The following is a 19,732-nucleotide window of genomic DNA, read 5'->3' as shown; positions in this document are numbered from 1 at the left end:
CTTGATGCTCATGTCTGCAAAAAGTCTCAATCTACTGGTTAGTGGAATACCTTGGGGAATTCCTTGCTATCAGGAGATCAACTCAATTGGAAAGCAGATTTCTGCATTTTGCCCAAGAAGACACCTGTACTTTGGACTTGGACAGTTAATACACCAGATTCCTTTAGGCAGCTCGGTGCCACGTGCTGGTGTCGTGAAGTTCTCCTTCCTTGGAGGATTTAGCAAATGAGGCAATGCTGCAAACAGCAACTCAGCAGGAGGAGCATGATCCGACCCAGCTCAGCCAGTCTTCCCAGGAGCTGTGACCCTCTCTGGACCAGGCTGGCCCAGGGCATGAAACGCCAAGAAATGGGGTTTTCAGACCACCAATAAACTGGAAAGTGCTGTCCTGGTAACATCAGTTCTGTGAAAAAGCATCAGAGTAATTGCCAGGGGTAGACTGATTTAATGATCCCAAATTTCAGCCCCCTCTGAATCCACATCGCTTTTGTAGAGCTCTCCTATGCTGACTCAAGGTTTGACCTTGTAACCGGTTTTGGCTAATGGAACAGGAGCAAACTGGATATAATCAGAGGCATAAAAAGTATTGCAAAACCATCCTAGACCAGTCCACTGCTGGTTAACTACAGAAGCACGATTAGGGCTGACTCAGCCAAGTCTGGTTCAGATCAGCAGGACCCTCCAAGCTGATTCATAAACTCTTGAGACATAATAATAAAATGTTGTTAAAACACCGCATTTGGGGCATCTGGGTGGCTTAGTGGGTTAAGCCTCTGCCTTTGGCTCAGGTCATGATCTCAGGGTCCTGGGATCGAGCCCCAAATCGGGCTCTCTGCTCAGCAGGAAGGCCTGCTTCCCCCTCTCTCTCTGCCTGCCTCTCTGCCTACTTGTGATCTCTGTGTCAAATAAATAAGTAAAATCTTAAAAAACAACAACAACAAAAAACCCCACTACATTTCGGGATGCTTTTCAGCTAACTATCTGCTACCCTGCTCGGTAGTTCACGTTGCTTTGGGTACGGACTTGGATATAGTCTTGGTCCATGCTGACCATTCAAATCATATTGTAATCTTCTCTACTCCAGCGTTGTTTGGGAAGCCACTGTTTGATTTCCAAGAAAACTGCTGCATGAACAATTGGAGACTTGAAATTGAAGTGCCAGAGATACTCATAATCAAGTCATTTTAGTCTGTGTACACTTGCTGTTTATAAAAAGTATGTTAGCACTGACTTTAACATAAAGGGACAATGTTTTCTATTTGCTTGAGGGGCATTCAACATACAGAGACAAACAAACCCCTAATTACATATGCATCACCATGCATAATTTCTGCTGCTCTTGTGTACAGTGGCTGGCGGGCTTAGTGGCAGAGACTTCGTTCTTAGCTAATGATTCCTCAAGATGCAGCTGGATTTTTTGCGTCTGAGCACTTTTAGAAATTCTTAGAAACAGTGTCACCCTTTTCCCGAGAACGAGTCTGCTCTAGTCAGAAAGGACACCCACTTTAAGGGGTGCACATTGGTGTGGCCTCCAGCTGGTCTCACCCTTGCCCCTTAGTAGGTCAAATTCTGTAAGCTTTGAGAAAAAATTAACTTGCATGTATAGATTTTATAAACAAATTTGTGAACCCAGCTCTAAAGTGAAAACGTTTTTTCTCCTGTTCAGTGTTTCATAGCCATGTTGTGTTCCAGAAGTCTCTCATGTTAAAAAGTTGAATTTGTTTAATGCTCAAATGGTCTTCTCGTTCTGGAAGCAAATAGTTTGAATGATTACCAGTTAAATGACACATTAAAAATGTACTTGAGTTTATCTTTACATGTTTTCTAGTTTTAAGATGAGCTGATAATTGTTTCCTGCTCTTCTGTGGTCCATATTAATGAGTGAAACCAAGGGGAGTGTGAGAAGCATTACAGCCAGCAGGGAGCAGAGTCTCTCGTTGGCCCGAGAGGACCTGAGGTGAAGGAGCATGAGAGGACTGCGTGGAGGAAGAACACGGGCGTCAGACGGGACATCTGGTCTACTCGGGTCAATCCCAACGCCTGACAGATGATCAAGCTTCCCTGTGGCAGTAGAGAAAGGAGGCAATGTGCGCGGAGTGTTTAGCGGCTACGCAGCGGGCAGTTCTCGTTGTTAAACTGTTACAGGTTGTTTTAGTGACCCACATATTATCAGCAGTAAGGAACAAGGCACTGAATTAGTCCCAGAAGAGTATAATTAACATGTGTCTAACAGGGGCTCTAACACGGTGGAACTGTCTTGGATGCAGGCAGAAGCACGTGTTCTCCAGATGCAGAGGGGCACAAAGTCCAGGTGTGCCTGCAGACACCCAAATGAAATGTTTCCAGAACAACAGGTGATTAAAGTAAAGGATTTATTGTAATCTGCTTACAGTCCTTTGCAAAGACAGACATACGTTTTTGCATAAAGGTATAAATTGCTTCATTTTAAACTAATTTAGTGTTTTTTAATTATATGAAGAAGTTTTGGTGAAATATGAATTGTACCAAACCAAGATTTTTAAGAGCAATATGGTACAAAAATAAGAGCAGACAGACAATTTGGACTGGGACAGGCATTCAACAGTGAATTTAGAATATGGCTTTGCTGTTTAATCAAGCAAAGTTACCTGGAGACACATAAAGCGCCAGTAACTTTGTTAATACAAAAAGCTGATGCAGACTGTCTCCATCCCAAACCTGGTTACACTGAAATTCCAATGTCTTAAAACGTAAGTCCGAGCTAAAAGCTGCTCTTGTAAGCCGTGTCTTTTCTCGAAACTCCCAGTCTGCATGCCGTGTATTTATCACCCTCCAAGTGTGGCTTTCATATTGCTGTGCATGTAAGTTGACTGTATTTAAAGATCTGCCTATAAATTAAATTATTGAAATTTCAAATTAGGTAAGAAAAACTCCTCCCTCTGAATGCAGCTTTCACAGGTTCCCCCTTGCATAAGGCAGGTGTCTTCTGAAAGACAAGGTAATGTTGCCTGCATGGTGAACCCTAAAGAAAAGTGTGGATCCCAACGCTGCCTTCTCTTGGCCTAGGGCTTCTCCAGCGACAGCTTTTAGGTTCTGGAAAATAATGCGATTTCACTGAGTACCTGATGATTATCATTACTTTTAAAAAGATTAATTTGGCCTCTAGTCAAAGTCGTTTGTTTAAGTGCAATCATATTGTGAAGCTTCCCCAAAGATAGATAGGTTTGTGATTTGGGGCAAGAGAAAAGCCATAAATTGCATCAGTGCCAAACAGATTAATGAATTAAAAATTTTAGTGCCACTGTCTTGCTTATATGATCTGTAGTTTTTTTTTCCAAAACTGTTTATGTATAAAATTTTTAAAACCTACCTTTTAAAAATCTAAAAACCCTCTAATTATCATATGGTCTCCACGCCATTCTGACTGAACTGTGCCAAAATGCATCTTTCCTGGTGTGTCCTGCGGCAGCCTACGTGTCCCCATGACTAGTTCTGAGAGCGCAAAACCTCTTTCCCAGACCAGAAATGAACATGCCACCTTCTACAGATGGAGAGAGTGCCTGGAATTTCCTTTCCCGAAGGAGAAAATGCCGTTTTCTAAAACGGGACAAGGCTATGCTCTCTGGGCCATCGCGCTTCTGGCCTCGTGCTCCTAGAGCGGATGCTGCCTCAGGAGGAAAGCAGGAGAAGAGGCCGCTCTCCTACAGCTGCAGCCCTCCCAAGACCTTCGCTCACATGTGTTGTCAAATGACCCCTTCGAGGAGCTGCAGACACCACAGCCCGTTGTTCCCCGACAGACGCAGGACAGAACAGAAGCCAGAGAACCTGCTCAAGTCCCAGGAACACCCCCAGCGGGAGACCAAAGACAAAACGAAAGTACAGAAAAAGTAGAAAGGCTGAAAGACAACCAAAGAGGTTTAAGTGTGGTTATTTACAACAGAGACTGTAAAATGGTAAATTAGATATGAAGCTAAAAAAGGCACAGCTTTCCCTTTCTTAAATACACTGTAAACGGTTCATTATGCATGCAGAACATTTCACTTTACAAAAAAAATTTTACCTTGTTTAGACAAAGATAGTACTTAAATAGTCTCCAGCAAAATAGAATTCTTTCAAAAATACTTTCCCCTTCATCCTATCAACCATTAAAGTTTTGTGTGTGTGTGTGTGTGTGTGTTGTGTGGTTTTTTTGTTTTGTTTTGTTTTTGTGTCTCATTTACAAAAGTTCCTTACACCTTAGTTCAGGTCCTTCACAATTTATACATACAGTAATGTACAGCACAGCAAAAGACTGCAAAAAATTATTTGTAAAGCCAACACAATAGATACTAGAAATTGAAACCAAGGCATTTGTTTAACATCTTATCTGTTCTAATTAAATAATAAATGGACGCTAAGGGTGTGTATACCAGTGATGCAGAAGCCGTGGGTGGACAGGAACCCCCAGGGGGGCTGCTGTTCCCCTCCACGTGCTCTGTTATTACACAACAGGAATCTGTATATATTCTTTTTTGTGTGTGTTTTTTAAATAACAAAAGAATATTAATGCCCCATATTGACTATACGTTTTATGTGCAACCGAGGGTAAGCTCTAAAAAGTTCGTTAGTCCTTGAACCCTTTTAAAACAAGCGAACGATACCAGAAACTACATGGCATAGTTAAAACTTCCATCTGTTAAAATATCAAAATCAGAGAGTTATTGACTAGATATGGCTTTTCATCCAGAGGAACAGGAACGTGTTTCTAAGCGCTGGGGAGCGGAGAGGGAAGAATCCTTCCGACTGCTCAGGTCTTGCCAAATCCATGTCACACTGCTTTCCCGGCTCCAAACCCTTGACATGATTTTAAACTTGAGAAACTGCTGAATGAGTAGGAATCAGCCATCACATGTGAAAAACCGGATTTCTTGGGTCCTTCGTGGGTGTAGAACAGCATGGGGAAACTTAAGGCAAAACTCTCCTGGTGAGATGTCCTCCATCACTTCCTGTGAAAGTAAAGGGGCTTGGCGTTCCCGGACTCCACCTTCGGCAGCTGGTCGCTGATAATCTCCACCAGCATCGCGGGGAACTCCACCTTCAGGGCCTGGGACTCTCGGAAGGTGTAGAAGCAGAATTCCAGCAAGTCGCTCACCAACTGCAACACACAGGACACAACACTGAGGCCTCCTTTCCATCCCTACGCCCTGCCATGTCCTAACTCAGGTGTAAGCTCCAGCAGCCTTCGGAAAGCCGACCAGGGAAGCGCGTCTGTGACGCTGCCTGATTTGGCTAAGTCCCCTATGCTGGGGGACGAAGGGCGCTCACCTCACTTGTCACGGAAGGTGCCTTTCATGCAAAACAGATTCAGCCAAGAGCTGAGTATGGAATACTGACTCTACCGCTGGCAATGGGGTCAGGTAGAGTTCAGAGTGGCTGGGATGCTGAATGCTCTCACCAAATTCTCATGTGTAAATGTGCAACGCTGGTGGGGCAAGCATGTATGTGTATCTCTGGGCGCTGGTGATGGGCCTGCCCCAGGCTCTGGTGGGCTCGGGTCGGGGGTGGGGGGGGCAGGCAGGTGTTGGCTCAGGGCCTGCAGAGCAGAGGCCCAGGACAGTGAGGGGGCAGGACACAAAACCTTTGCTGGCACGTGTCCTGCTCCCTCTAGTCCCAGGTGGGCCCCGCCACCGTCTCCTCCAGCTTCTCACCCTGAGCTGCGCACAGGGCTGAGACTTCTCAGTACCCACCCTGAACTCCATTAAAGTATAACTGATACATAACATTATAAGATTAAGGTGTCCAATGGGCTGATTGGATACTTAACATTGCAAAATGATTAACACCTTTATCATGTCATATAATTCCCATTTCTTTTTCTGTGGCAAGGATATTTAAGGCCTACTCAGCAACTTTCAAGTACATGATACAGTATTAATTTTAATTACCATGTATACTCCATCCCCATAACTTATTCTCTCAGCACTGGAAGTTTGGGTCCTTTGACCAGCATCTCCTCATTTCCCATGTCCCTTGGTACCACCACATGAGTTTGGGCTTTTTTAGATTTCATGTATAAGCGATCTCATACGGTATTCTCATCTTTCCCTGACTTCACTTAGCATTCTGCCCTCAAATTCCATCCAGTTATCGCCAACAGCAGGACTTCCATGTTTCTCAGGGCTCAATAACATTCCTGTGTGTGTGTGTGTTTCTTATCCATTCTCAACCACTTTCTGTTTCAGCCTGACGGTGACAGAGTGCAAGCAGCAAGGATAACCTCTTGGTCTACTTGCCTGTCTGGCTATTTCCCCTCCTTGTTTGGCCCAACGACCTTTTCCATCCTCCTGGACCTGAACCACTCCCACTTCTGTAAGTTAACAAAACAACCACTCACAAATGCAGTATACCATTAACTCCACACCACTCTGCAGGACAAATGAGTTTTGATCATTTCCCACTGTATGAAAGCAGACATTACAAGCCATAAAAATCATTCTCGTCTTAATAAAAGCATTCTGGTGAAAATACATACGTAACTTTCAGAGCTTTTTCTTTTACCTTAATTAGCAACCTTAAAGACAGTAAATGACTGCACGGTAAAGGTCTTTAACACGAACCAGAAATCAAAAGAATGTCATCAGGAGAAATATCTGGTGCTTCTGTTTGTGCCTGCGTTTGCCCTCAGTCTGAAGAGGGACACTTCCCTAAGTAGGTTCCAAGGCCTTAGAACGTTAATAAGTGTTCCTCATGGGCCAAACAAGCTGGAAAACATTCTCAGAATCCTGAGATCATTGCCTGAGCCAAAATCAAGAGTCCAACCCTTAACCAACTGAGCCACCCAGGTGCCCCTTAATTTTTTTTTTCTTTTTTTTAAGATGGTGGGCTAGTGGCCGTGAAAGCTACAATCCTTGCTGGGCCCTACTCTCTGGATGTGGTGCCAAAAATGAGCTGGTCGTTTCGACTGCAGGGCACACCTTTCAGTGGGTGACGGCAGAACTCTGTGCACCAGCTGCAGGCACACAGAACCAAGTTTAAGTTCACACCCATCTCTACCTCTCCCTGTTCCCAAGGGCCCTCTGTGTGGGATGCCTGCAGGACTGTGCAAGAAGATGGTTTTTTCCTTTTAAAAAATGTTAACCTCCATATAAAATTGTACCAAAAAAATAAAGTACCGAGGAATCAACTTAACCAAGGATGCAGAAAACCTATACTCTAAAAAATATAAAACTGATGAAAAAAAGTGAAGACAACACAAAAAAATGGGAAGATATTTCATGCTCATGGATTAGAAGAACAAATATTTTTAAGATGCCTATACACCCAAAGCGATCCACAGATTTAATATAATCCCTATCAAGGAACTATAATAATCCTAAAATTTGTATGGAACCACCAAAGACCCCTAGTAGTCAAAGCAATCTTGAAAAAGAACAAAGCTGGAGGCATCACAATTCTGAATTTCAAGATATACAACAAAGCCATAATAACACAGTATGCTACTGGCACAAAAACAGACCCATAGCTCAATGGAATAAAGAGCCCAGAAATCAACCATGCTTTTATGGTCAATTAACCTGTAAAAAGGAGGCAATAATATACAACAGGAAACCACAGGTTGTTTCAGTAAGTGGTGCTGGGAAGACTGGAGCACCTCCTCATACTATACACAAAAACGAACTCAAAATGTGTTTAAGACCTAAATGTAGGGCCTCAAAACATAAAACTCCTAGAAGAAGACATAAACAGTTCCTTCTTTGACATTTGCCTTCACAACATTTTTCTAGATATGTCTCCTGAGGCAAGGGAAACAAAAAGTAAAAATAAACTATTGGGACTACATCAAACCAAAAAAGCTGTTTTTTTTTTTTTTTTTGCACAGAGAAGGAAGCTATCAACAAAACTAAAAGAAAACCTATTGAATATTTGCAAGTGATAGACTGGATAAGGGGTTAATATTCAAAATATAAAGAACTCCTACAACACTCCCCAAGACAAATAACCCAATTGAAAAGGGGGCACAAGACCTGAATAAACATTTCTCCAAAGAAGACATCCAGATGGTCAACAGACACCTGAGAAGATGCTCAATATCAGTGACCATCAGGGAAATGTGAATCAAAACCACAGTGAGATATCACCATATACCCATCAGAATGGCTAGAATCTAAAAGACAACACTAAAAGAAATAAGTGTTGGTGAGGATGTGGAGAAAAAGGAATGCAAACTGGTGCAGCCACTGTGGAAAACAGCAAGGAGTTTCCTCAAAAAATTTAAAAATAGAAATATCCTATGATCCAGTAATTCCATTACTGGGTATTTACCTCCCCCAAATGAAAACACTAATTTGAAAAGATATATGCACCTGTATGTTTATTGCAGCATTATTTACGATAGCCAAGATATGGAAACAGCCCAAGTGTCCACTGACTGATGAATGGATAAAGATGTGGTGTGTGTGTGTGCGTGCGTGTATGTATACACACGAACACACACACACAATGGGATATTATCCACAAAGAAGGGATAAGCCATAAAAAATGGGTATGTGTGGGCGCCTGGGTGGCTCAGTGGGTTAAAGCCTCTGCCTTCGGCTCAGGTCATGATCCCAGGGTCCTGGGATCGAGCCCCACATCGGGCTCTCTGCTCTGCGGGGAGCCTGCTTCCTCCTCTCTCTCTCTCTCTGCCTGCCTCTCTGCCTACTTGTGATTTCTCTCTGTCAAATAAATAAAATATTAAAAAAAAAATGGGTATGTGTGCACATACACACACACACACTGGAATATTAGCCATAAAAAAGGATTAAAATCTGGTCATTTGCAACAACATGGATGTAACTAGAGAGTATTATGCCAGTCAGAGAGACACAAATACCATAGGACTTCACTCTCACGTGGAATCTAAAAAACAAAACAAATGAAGAGCAGAACCAGAACCATAAATACAGAGAACTAATGCTTGCCAGAGGGCAGATGGGTGGAGAGATGGGCAAATCGAAGAAGGGTAGGGTACAGGCTTCCAGTTACAAAATGATGCTACCTTTTGTCTAAGTTGATAATTAGCCACGGAGCCAGGGGTACCATCTTTTCTCTCTCTCTCTCTCTCGTTTTTTTCTAAGATTTAGTTATTTATTTGACCCAGAGAGAGAAAGAGAGAGCGTGCGCGCACAAGTAGGCAGATAGGCAGGCAGAGAGAGAGAGAGAGAAGCAGGATCCCTGCTGAGCAGAGAGCCTGATGAGGGGCTTGATCCCAGGACCCCGAGACCATGACTTGAGCCAAAGGCAGAGGCTTAAACCACTGAACCACCCAGGTGCCCCATCTTCTCTTTTTTTGCGGTGGTTTGCATCTCTTCTTAGTGTAACTTTCACATTTGCAGGTCCCTGAGCAGCCTACAAGCTCCTTGTAGGCAGGAACCACCCACCCACTCAGCTCCACTGCATCCAGGAAAGGCCCCCTTCCCACTCCTTCTGTGCAGCCCTGAGAGCTCCAGGGACCAGAGGCCCTGTTGTTGGGGCCTTGCTCTTGTGTTTCTCTGACTTCTTCCAAACTCTTAAGTGCTCACAATTAACTAATTTCAACAGTGTTTCCTTAGGGCAGTGTATTACTAGTTCTAATCAATGAACCCAAACAAAACTGGATAATTTAGATGGGCATCTTAATTTTAGTGGCATAAAGTAGGTAAAGCAGACTCAAAACATAAAGTTAACCTCTTTCATCAGTACTCAAAGCTATCCCCTTTCATCCTGCCCTGTGATTCTGGGCAACTCACTGATGCTGGGTTTTACAATGTGACTTCATATGTACGCCATGCCACGGTGCCATGAGCCCCAGTCACTGCTCACTGGGGTTGGAGGGACAGGTGTGGGGAGGGGAGTCACAGCTAAAGAGATCAGAGTCCTACTACTCCACTGGCCCATCAGCATGAATACGTTAACTGCAATGAGACAAAAGGCAGACGCCTTAATATTGATCCTCACCAGCCTTTCCTGGTAAACACACCAGGCTAGAGGGAGAGGCAAGAACCCTCACTGTTATCAGAAATGAGTCTCACATTATTAGGAATCAGAGAAAGTCCTGTGCACTGACTTTATATTCTGTACAAAGTCTATCTGCTGGATCACAGAAGTTTAGCTAGTTGCCCGGCATGATTCACGATTCATCCCGCCTGAAGGGCCACAGCAATCAGGGTGGTAGAGGATACTGGTGAGGTCTCAGGGCAACTGAGGGCACTTTACTTACACCAAACACGAAGCTGTCAGGTTCCATGAGTGCACCCTCCCCCACTGAATCATTGCCAGCAGCATGGCCACTCCTACCCCAAGGGACAAAAGGCCTCTGGGGGCACCATGCAGGGAGGGGCTGGCACCACTGTTCTAAGGTTACACAGTCACCAGGTGCTGACGGGAACACCTGAATGATAACAGCCTCTCTGAAATAGGGTCACACATATTTTCAACAGCACATTCACTTCTTGTAAGTTATCTGCTAACTCCAGAACTTTCCCCCAAATAGGATCAAGATTTAGCATGAAATGAGCACAGGGTGGGGGGATGGGGATGGTGTTAAAGGTTTATTTTCAAAGATCAGAATTTTAGCCAGCTATGTCAACAGGGCTACCTGCAGAAGATACACAGCTTCAACTCTAAATGCTGTTATACTAATAGAAATGGCCAGCAACCATTTACTCCACGTATTCCTGCAACAGCTTTGTGAATACTGGAAAATGCTATAAGCAGTATAAGCAGTCTGGCCTTCATTCCAAACCCTACGCTCCACCCAGTGCAAATCTGTGTGGAAGATGGCTGCACATGCACACGTGGGCCCTTTAGGGCTGTTTCTCTCTGGCTGGTGATGCCTCAGTGAAACATGATGGTAACATGGTACACGAGTAACAACAGCAGCCCAAATTTAGTAGCATTAGCTTCTATATCCAGAAGATAATATAACCTTTAACAATACAGTTATACTGCTATTTACTTGTGGGTTCCCTTTGGAAACCCAAGCCACACAATGGCACTACTCTGCTGAGTGCTCTTGGTGGGCCTACCTACAGGCTGCATTTGGGGGCAGTCCTAAAGGCCTCCTAGATGTGACTGAGAGAGAGAGGGGGGATCGGGAAAACACCATCAGGAAGTGATATTAGCACACAGCAGTGGAGGGCATTCCTCCTTTTTTGTCCCTCTTTTTCAATGCAGAGTTAGTCATCTATCCATGAACAAAAGTGCCTTTGTGGGAACTGCAGGATCTGGCACCATATGCCAAGGAACCAGGAGGAGTATGGCTCACCTGTGCATCTGGTTATGGGCACAGGCTGTGGGACCAGTGGGGCAGTGAGCTTGCCCCAACCTCTCTTGCCATAATCAGGAAAAAAACCTAAAGAGTGATGACCTGGGCTGATACCCATAGACAACAGAGAAACTTCCAAAGCTTAGTCCTTATGAAGACAGACTCCAGCATGCCAATGGAGCAACAAACAAGTCTGGACACAGCAGAGATGGTAGAAAGAACTTTTCCAACACTGTCCTCACCCCCACCAAGGGAACACTGCATTGGGCTGAACTAGCAGGTGGCAGTGATCTCTCTCATAGAGAAAAAGAAGAGCAGTGAGTGTCTAGCTATCCAAGTGGTGTGGAATGCTGCTGGAGAAACCTGTTACTCTCCAGCTGCACCTGGAGAACCTACTTAGGCAGGATCTCCATGACTGGGAGGGAAGACGAGGTAAGAATACCAAAGGACATTAAAGGGACTCAGGGCATGCTGATTGTATTCAGCAGGAAGTCCAAGCATGAGCCTCTGGGAGTACTACATCTGAGAATCTCCCCATGGGGCCTGTGGGCAACTCTAATGCCCCAAGGGCTAAATCCATACCTCCCTGCACTCTGTGGGTGGTTATATGTGCACACTCCGAAGTGCGGTGGCAAGAGCAAGCTCTTTAGGAGTGTGCTCAGAAAAGAGGCCAGAGTCTGTCTGTGGGCAAGGGGGAAACCACAATCTTGAGTTATAACACCGTCTTCTGGAAAATAAAAGAAAGGTTTCCAATAGCCAGCCTGGTGAGTTTTAAGAACCAAAGAATTAAGAGCTTAAGAATTTTGCCACAAGAGGGAGCAAGAAGAGTGGAACAGGTGTACCCATACAAAGGCAGAGAAAATCCTAAATGGAAATAGCACTAATGAACCAAATACCCAACCTAAAGGCATCAAAGATTTAAGGAGGTGGCTGCTACTTCAACTGTGAAAGAAGCAATTCAAAACTACAAAGAACATGAAACATCAAGGAAACGTGTCACTACCAAAAAATAATAATTCTCCAATAACAGAGCTCGAAGGCAAGGGGTTTTGGATAAAGAAATCAAAATCAGTGTTGAAGAAACTCAATGAGCTACCAGAAAACTCTAAAGATAGTTGAAATCATACACACACATGCACATACACAAATGTTCAAGATGAGATATTACTGAAGAGACAGAAATCACAGAAAGGAACCAAGCAGAAATTCTGGAGGTGAAGAACTCAATAAATTAAATAAAAAATGTAACAGAGTAGAGCAAATGGAAGACAAAATAAGTGAGTTAGAAGACAGAATTTTGAAATAACCAAGTTAGAGGAAAACAAAAACAAAAGAATGAAAAACTGCGAAAAAAAAACTACATGATCTAATCTATGGGATTTCATCAAAAGAGCATATATTAGAATAATCCAGATTCTAAAAAGAAAAAAGAAGATAAGGGGACAGAAAGTTTATTTAAAGAAATAATAACTGAGAAGTTCCCAAACGTGCAGAGAGAATTGGACATCTAAGTTCACAGAGCTATAGAAGATCACCCTATTATCTCATGCAAAAAGACCTTCTCCAAGACACATTATAATGAAACTATTAAAAAAAAGTTAAAGATTAAGGAATTCTAGAAGTATCCAGGGGAAAAAAACTGTAACCTACAAAGGGACTATCATTAGGCTGTCAGCAGATTTCTCAATAGAAACACCATAGGCCAGGTAAGAGGGGAATGACATATTCAAAGTATTGAAAGAAAAAAAAATTGTCAGCTAATAGTACTATACCCAGCATAGTTATTCTTCAGATATGAAGGAGAAATAAAGACTTTCCCAAACAAAAGCTGAAGGAGTTCTTCACCACTAAACTTGCTTTGTAAGAAATGCTGAAAGTTCTTTAGGCTAAAATAAACTGATACTAATCAGCACCATGAAAATACACAAAATTATACAACACACTAGTACGGTAAATACAGTGGATGGATGTTATAGTATAGTATACATGTCAAAGAAAAAAGGACTATAAAAATAATTAGAGCTACTATAATTTAACTATAGGTACTATAATTTTGTTATACAAATAAACAACATAAAAAGAGGTAAACAGACCTCAATGTGAGGCAGGAATCTATCAAAATTGTAGAGGAGAACAAAGGCAGTAACCTCTTTGACACTGGCCACAGCAACTTCTTTCAAGACACGTCTCCAAAAGCAAGGGAAACAAAAGCAAAATCTAACTCTTGGGATGTCATTAAGATCAAAAGCTTCTGCACAGCAAAGGGAACAGTCAACAAAACAAAGAGGCAACCCACGGAATAGGAGAAGATATTTGCAAATGACACTACAGACAAAGGGCTGATATCCAAGATCTGTAAAGAACTCCTCAAACTCAACGCCCAAAAAAACAGATAATCATGTCAAAAATGGGCAGAAGACATGAACAGACACTTCTCCAAAGGAGATATACAAATGACTAAGAGACACATGAAAAAATGTTCATCATCATTAGCCATCAGGGAGATTCAAATCAAAACCACACTGAGATACTACCTTACACCAGTTAGAATGGCCAAAATTAACAAGACAGTAAACAACATGTGTTGGAAAGGATATGAAGAAAGGGGAACCTTCTTTCACTGTTGGTGGTAATGCAAGTTGGTGCAGCCACTTTGGAAAACAACGTGGAGATTCCTTAAGAAATTAAAAAAAGAGCTTCCCTATGACCCTGCAATTGCACTACTGGGTATTTACCCCAAAGATACTGATATAGTGAAATGAAGGGCCACCTGTACCCCAATGTTCATAGCAGCAATGGCCACAGTCACCAAACTGTGGAAAGAACCAAGATGCCCTTCAACAGACGAATGGATAAAGAAGATATGGTCCATATATTATATACAATGGAGTATTATGCCTCCATCAGAAAGGATGAATACCCAACTTTTGTGTCAACAAGGACCAGACTGAAGGAGATTATGCTGAGTAAAACAAGTCTAGCAGAGAGAGTCAATTATCATATGGTTTCACTTACTTGTGGAGCATAAGGAATAACATGGAAGACACTAGAAGATGGGGAGAAGTGAGTTGGGGGAAATCATAGGGGGAGGCAAACTATGATGGACTGTGGACTCTGAGAAACAAATGAAGGTTTTGGAAGGGAGGGGGGTGGGAAGTTGGGTGAGCCTGGTGGTGGGTATAGTGGAGGGCACGGATTCCATGGAGCACTGGTTATGGTGCATAAACAATGAATTCTGGAACACTGAAAAGAAATAAAATAAAATGAAAATACAAAACAAACAAAAAAAACCCCAAAACAAAAACAAACAAAAAAACAAAAGAGAGGTAAATAATCACATCATAATTAAACAAGGGGAGGTAGTTAAGGGTGAAGCATTTGTAAACAATTGAAGTTAAGTTGCTGTCAGCTTAAAATGGCCTGTTTTATTTATGAGAAGTCTTATGTAAGCCTCATGGTAACCACAAAGCGAAAACCTAGAATAGATGCACAAAAGATAAAAAAGAGGGAAGCAGAGCATACCACCATAAAAAATCACTAATTTACCAGCTTAGGCAGAAATAGAAGGAGACGACGCAAATACAAAATAATCAGAAAACAATAAGATGGCATTATAAGATCTTACATATAAGCTGTTATACGCAAACAACGGATCATGGAACACTATATCAAAAACTAATGAAGTACTGTACGGTGACTAACATAAAAAAAATAAAAATATTTGAAATTAAAAAGATAAGAATTCTAAATGTAAATGGTTTGAATTAACAAATCCCAAAGCACAGTGGCTGGATGACTAAAAAAATGACACAACTATATGCTGCTTACAAGACACTCACTGCAGCTTTACACAGGATACACATAGGCACAGAATGAAGAGACATAAAATGGTATTCTAGCCACTGAATATCAACAGAAAGTAAGGGTTGCTATACTTAAATCAGAAAAAACAGACTTGAAGCCAAAATGGTAACAAGAGACAAAGGTCAATATATAATGATAAAGGGATCACTTCATCAAGAGACATAATAGTCATATATACATACACACCCAATATTGGAACACCTAAATATATTAAGCAAGTATTAATAGATCTGAAGGAAGAAACAGACAACAATACAAGAATAGTAGGGCACTTCTAATACTCCAATTTTAGCAATAGATCATCCAGACAGAAAACCAACAAGTGAACATTGGGCTTAAGCCACACATTAGGCCAAATGGATCTAACAAAGATTTGTAGGACATTCCTTCTAACAGAAGAATACACATTCTTCTCATGTACACATGGAACATTCTTCAGGATAGGCCACATGATAGAACACAAGTCAAGTCTTGTGAATTTAAGATGACTGAAATCATACCAAGTATTCTTTCTGCCTACAATGTAATGAAACCAGAATAACAAGAGGAAAGCTAAAATATGTGAAAAGCTACAAATACATGAATATTAAATAACATACTCTTGAACAACCAAAGGGGCAAAGAAGAAATCAAAAGGAAATAAAATATTTCAAAACAAATGAAAATGAAATGCAATATACCAAAACCTATAAGCCTCAATTCAGCAAAAGGAAATAAGTAACAAAGATTAGAGTGGAAATAAGTGAAACAGACAAGAAAAATAACAGAAAAAAATCAGTGAAACTAAGAGTTGGTTTTTCAAAAATATTAAACTGTCAAATCTATAGCTAAACTAAAAGGACAAAGAAAGGACTCGAAATCAGAATTGGAAGAGGTGACATTATAAGCGATACTACAGAAATACAAAGGATTGTAAGAAACTACTATGAACAATTCTATGCTAACAAATTGGTTAATCTGGAAGAAATGATAAATTCTTGGAAACCTACAACCTGCCAAGAATGAATGAGGAAGAAACAGAAAATATGAACAGACCAGTAGTACATAAGGTGATTTAATCAGTAATTAGCTCCAAACACTGAAAATTCCAGGACCATTACCATGAGACCATACCATTACCAAAGCCAGGAAAGGACATAAGAAAACTATAGACTACTATGCCTGATGTATACAGATATAAAATTCTCAACAAAATAAAAGCAATCCAAACTCAGCAATGCATTAAAAGGATTGAACACCATGACCAAGGAGGATTTATTTTAGGAATGCAAGGATGGTTCGTTCACTATACATACATCAATAAATGTGATACACTACATTAATAGAAAGATAAAAATCATGGTCATATAAATAGCTGCACAATAAACATCTGACAAAATACAACATACTTTCATGATAAAAACCCTCAACGAAAATGGTTATATAAGGAATAAACCTCAACATAGTAAAGGCCACATATGACAAACCCCCAGCTAACATACTCAACAGTGAAAAATTGAAAGCTTTACCTCTAAGATGAGGAATAAGGCAAGAGTGCCCTCTTTTATTCAGCACAGTACTGAAAGTCCTGGCTACAGCAATTAGGAAAGACAAAGAAATAAAAGGCATCTAATTCTGAGAGAAAGAAGTAAAATTGTTATTTGCTGATGATATGATCTAATATGGAGAAACCTTTAAAGGCTCAACCCAAACTGAATCAATGAATTCAGTAAAGTTGCAGGAGATAAAATCAACATACAGAAATTAGTTGCATTTCATACACTAAAAACAAAATATTTGAAAAAAATAAAACTGTCCCATTCACAATAGTATTCAAACAACAAAATAATTAGGACTGAATTTAATGAAGGAAATGAAAGATCTGTATAATGAAAATTAAAAGTCATTGATGAAAGTAACTGAAGAAGATACAAAAAAATGGAAAGATATCTTGTGTCCAGGGGATCAGACTTAACATTATGAAAATGTCATTACTACTCAAGGCCATTTCTACGTTCAATACAATTGCTATCAAAACCTTAACAGCATTTTCACAGAAATTTAAAAAAAAATATGTATGAAACCATAAAAGATGCTGAATAGCAAAGCAATCATGAGGAAGAAGAAATCTGAAAGCATTATCTTTTCTTACTTCAAACTATACTACTGACCTACACAGTAATTTAAATATATGTTTGTTATAAAAATAGACACAGAGCAATGGAACAGGAGGTCCAGAAGTAAACGCTAACATTAACAGTCAACTAATATTTGACAAGGGAGCCAAGAACGCTCAATAGGGAAAGGATGGTCTCTAGAATAAATGGTGTTGAGAAAACTGGACCACTATCCTACACCATACATAAAAGTTAACTTGAAATGGATTGAAGACTTAAACATATAACCAGATACCATAAAACTCCTATGGGAAAAAAACATAGGAAAGAAGCTCCCTGATATTAGTCTTGTCAATGGGTTTTTAGATATGACACCAAAAGCACAAACAACAAAAGCAAAATTCAACAAGTAGGACTACATAAAACTGAAAAGCTTCTGCAGAGCAAAGGAAACAATCAAAGAAAGAGAAAAGGCAACCTAATGACCTAATGAATGGAAGAAAAATATTTACAAACCATATACCAGAGAAGGGGTTACTATCCAAAGTATATAAAGAATTCATCCACCTCAGAAACAATAACAACCAAAAAACCCAAAACCCAATTAAAACAAAATTAAAAACAAAAGCCAAACACACACACACACACACACACACACACGAGCAGAGGAACTAAACAGACATTTTTCCAAAGAAGATATCCAAATAGTCAACAGGTATGTGAAAAGATGCTCGGCATCACTGAATATCAAGAAAATGCATATCAAAACCACAATGAAGTAATACCACATACCTGTAAGAATGGTTATCATTAAGAAGACTACAGAAAACAAATGTTGGTGAGGATGTGGAGAAAAGGGAACGAACATTTGTACCTATTAGTGGGAATAATGCAAAGTTGTTCAGCCACTATGGTAAACAGTATGGAGGCTCCACATAACATTAAGTATGTAACTATCATATGATCCAACAACCCTACTCCTGGGTATATAATCCAAAGGAAATGAAGATAGGGCATGGAAGAAATATCTGCACCCCCATGTGCACTGCAGCATTATTCACAACAGCCAACATATGGAAACAACCTGTGTCTGTCAGTGGATAGATAAAGAAGATGTGTGATATGCACACACACACACACACACACACACACACACACAGACACACACGGATATTATTCAGCCATAAGAACGAAGGAGATCTTGTCACTGGTAATAACAGATGGCCCATAAGGGCATTATGCTCAGTGAAACAAGGCAGACAGAGAAAGACAAATGCCATATTATCTCACTTAGATGTAAAATCAGAAAAAGCCAAACTTTTTTTTTTTTTTGAGCTCTTTAATTGTCATGCTGTCTTTTATTTGGTATTTAATGCCATTCTAAGTAAAGAAAAATTAAAATTTTAAGTTATCATCATTACTTTTTGTTGTCCCTCTTTGTATCATTCAGTGACAGGTTTTTTATTATTATTATTATTTCTTTTCAGCGTAACAGTATTCATTGTTTTTGCACCACACCCAGTGCTCCATGCAATACGTGCCCTCCCTAATACCCACCTCCTGGTTCCCCCAACCTCCCACCCCACACCCCTTCTAGACCCTCAGGATGTTTTTCAGAGTCCATAGTCTCTCATGGTTCACCTCCCCTTCCAATTTCCCTCAACTCCCTTCTCCTCTCCATCTCCCCATGTCCTCCATGTTACTTGTTATGCTCCACAAGTAAGTGAAACCATATGATAATTGACTCTCTCTGCTAGACTTGTTTTACTCAGCATAATCTCCTCCAGTCTGGTCCTTGTTGACACAAAAGTTGGGTATTCATCCTTTCTGATGGAGGCATAATACTCCATTGTATATAATATATGGACCATATCTTCTTTATCCATTCGTCTGTTGAAGGGCATCTTGGTTCTTTCCACAGTTTGGTGACTGTGGCCATTGCTGCTATGAACATTGGGGTACAGGTGGCCCTTCATTTCACTATATCAGTATCTTTGGGGTAAATACCCAGTAGTGCAATTGCAGGGTCATAGGGAAGCTCTTTTTTTAATTTCTTGAGGAATCTCCACACTCTTCTCCAAAGTGGCTGCACCAAATTGCATTCCTACCGACAGTGTAAGAGGGTTCCCCTTTCTCCACATCCTCTCCAACACATGTTGTTTCCTGTCTTGTTAATTTTGGCCATTCTAACTGGTGTAAGGTAGTATCTCAATGTGGTTTTAATTTGAATCTCCCTGATGGCTAATGATGAACATTTTTTCATGTCTCTGATAGCCATCTGTATGTCTTCATTGGAGAAGTGTCTGTTCATATCTTCTGCCCATTTTTTGATATGATTATCTGTTTTGTGTGTGTTGAGTTTGAGGAGTTAGAAAAAGCCAAACTTGATGGCAAATTTAGGAAGATCCTGAATTCACCTCCTCCAATGGACACACCAAAGTCTACACCTACATATAAAGCAATTCCTCCTGAAGAATTGTGGGTTGATTGAACAGCTTTTTGCACAATAAAGCATTGTGGGCCCACACAC

At 40.9% G+C, this 19,732-nt stretch overlaps 1 protein-coding gene across 2 annotated transcripts in view; it reads right to left on the bottom strand.

The window, feature by feature from the left end:
• Window positions 1-2,358: 2,358 nt before the first annotated feature.
• NR3C2 (nuclear receptor subfamily 3 group C member 2) overlaps window positions 2,359-19,732 on the bottom strand; it is a 344,327-nt gene continuing 326,953 nt past the window's right edge. For both annotated transcript variants that reach the window (XM_045993274.1, XM_045993266.1), the window contains exon 9: window positions 2,359-5,113. In XM_045993274.1, the coding sequence (XP_045849230.1) occupies window positions 4,958-5,113 (156 nt within the window). In that variant the 3' untranslated portion in view covers window positions 2,359-4,957. The remainder of the gene's footprint in view (window positions 5,114-19,732) is intronic.

The sequence above is a fragment of the Meles meles genome, chromosome 2 (genome assembly GCF_922984935.1).
Source record: "Meles meles chromosome 2, mMelMel3.1 paternal haplotype, whole genome shotgun sequence".
NCBI classification, from domain to species: domain Eukaryota; kingdom Metazoa; phylum Chordata; class Mammalia; order Carnivora; family Mustelidae; genus Meles; species Meles meles.
Note: the sequence above shows the minus strand (reverse complement) of the source record. Positions and strands in the feature narration are given on the sequence as shown.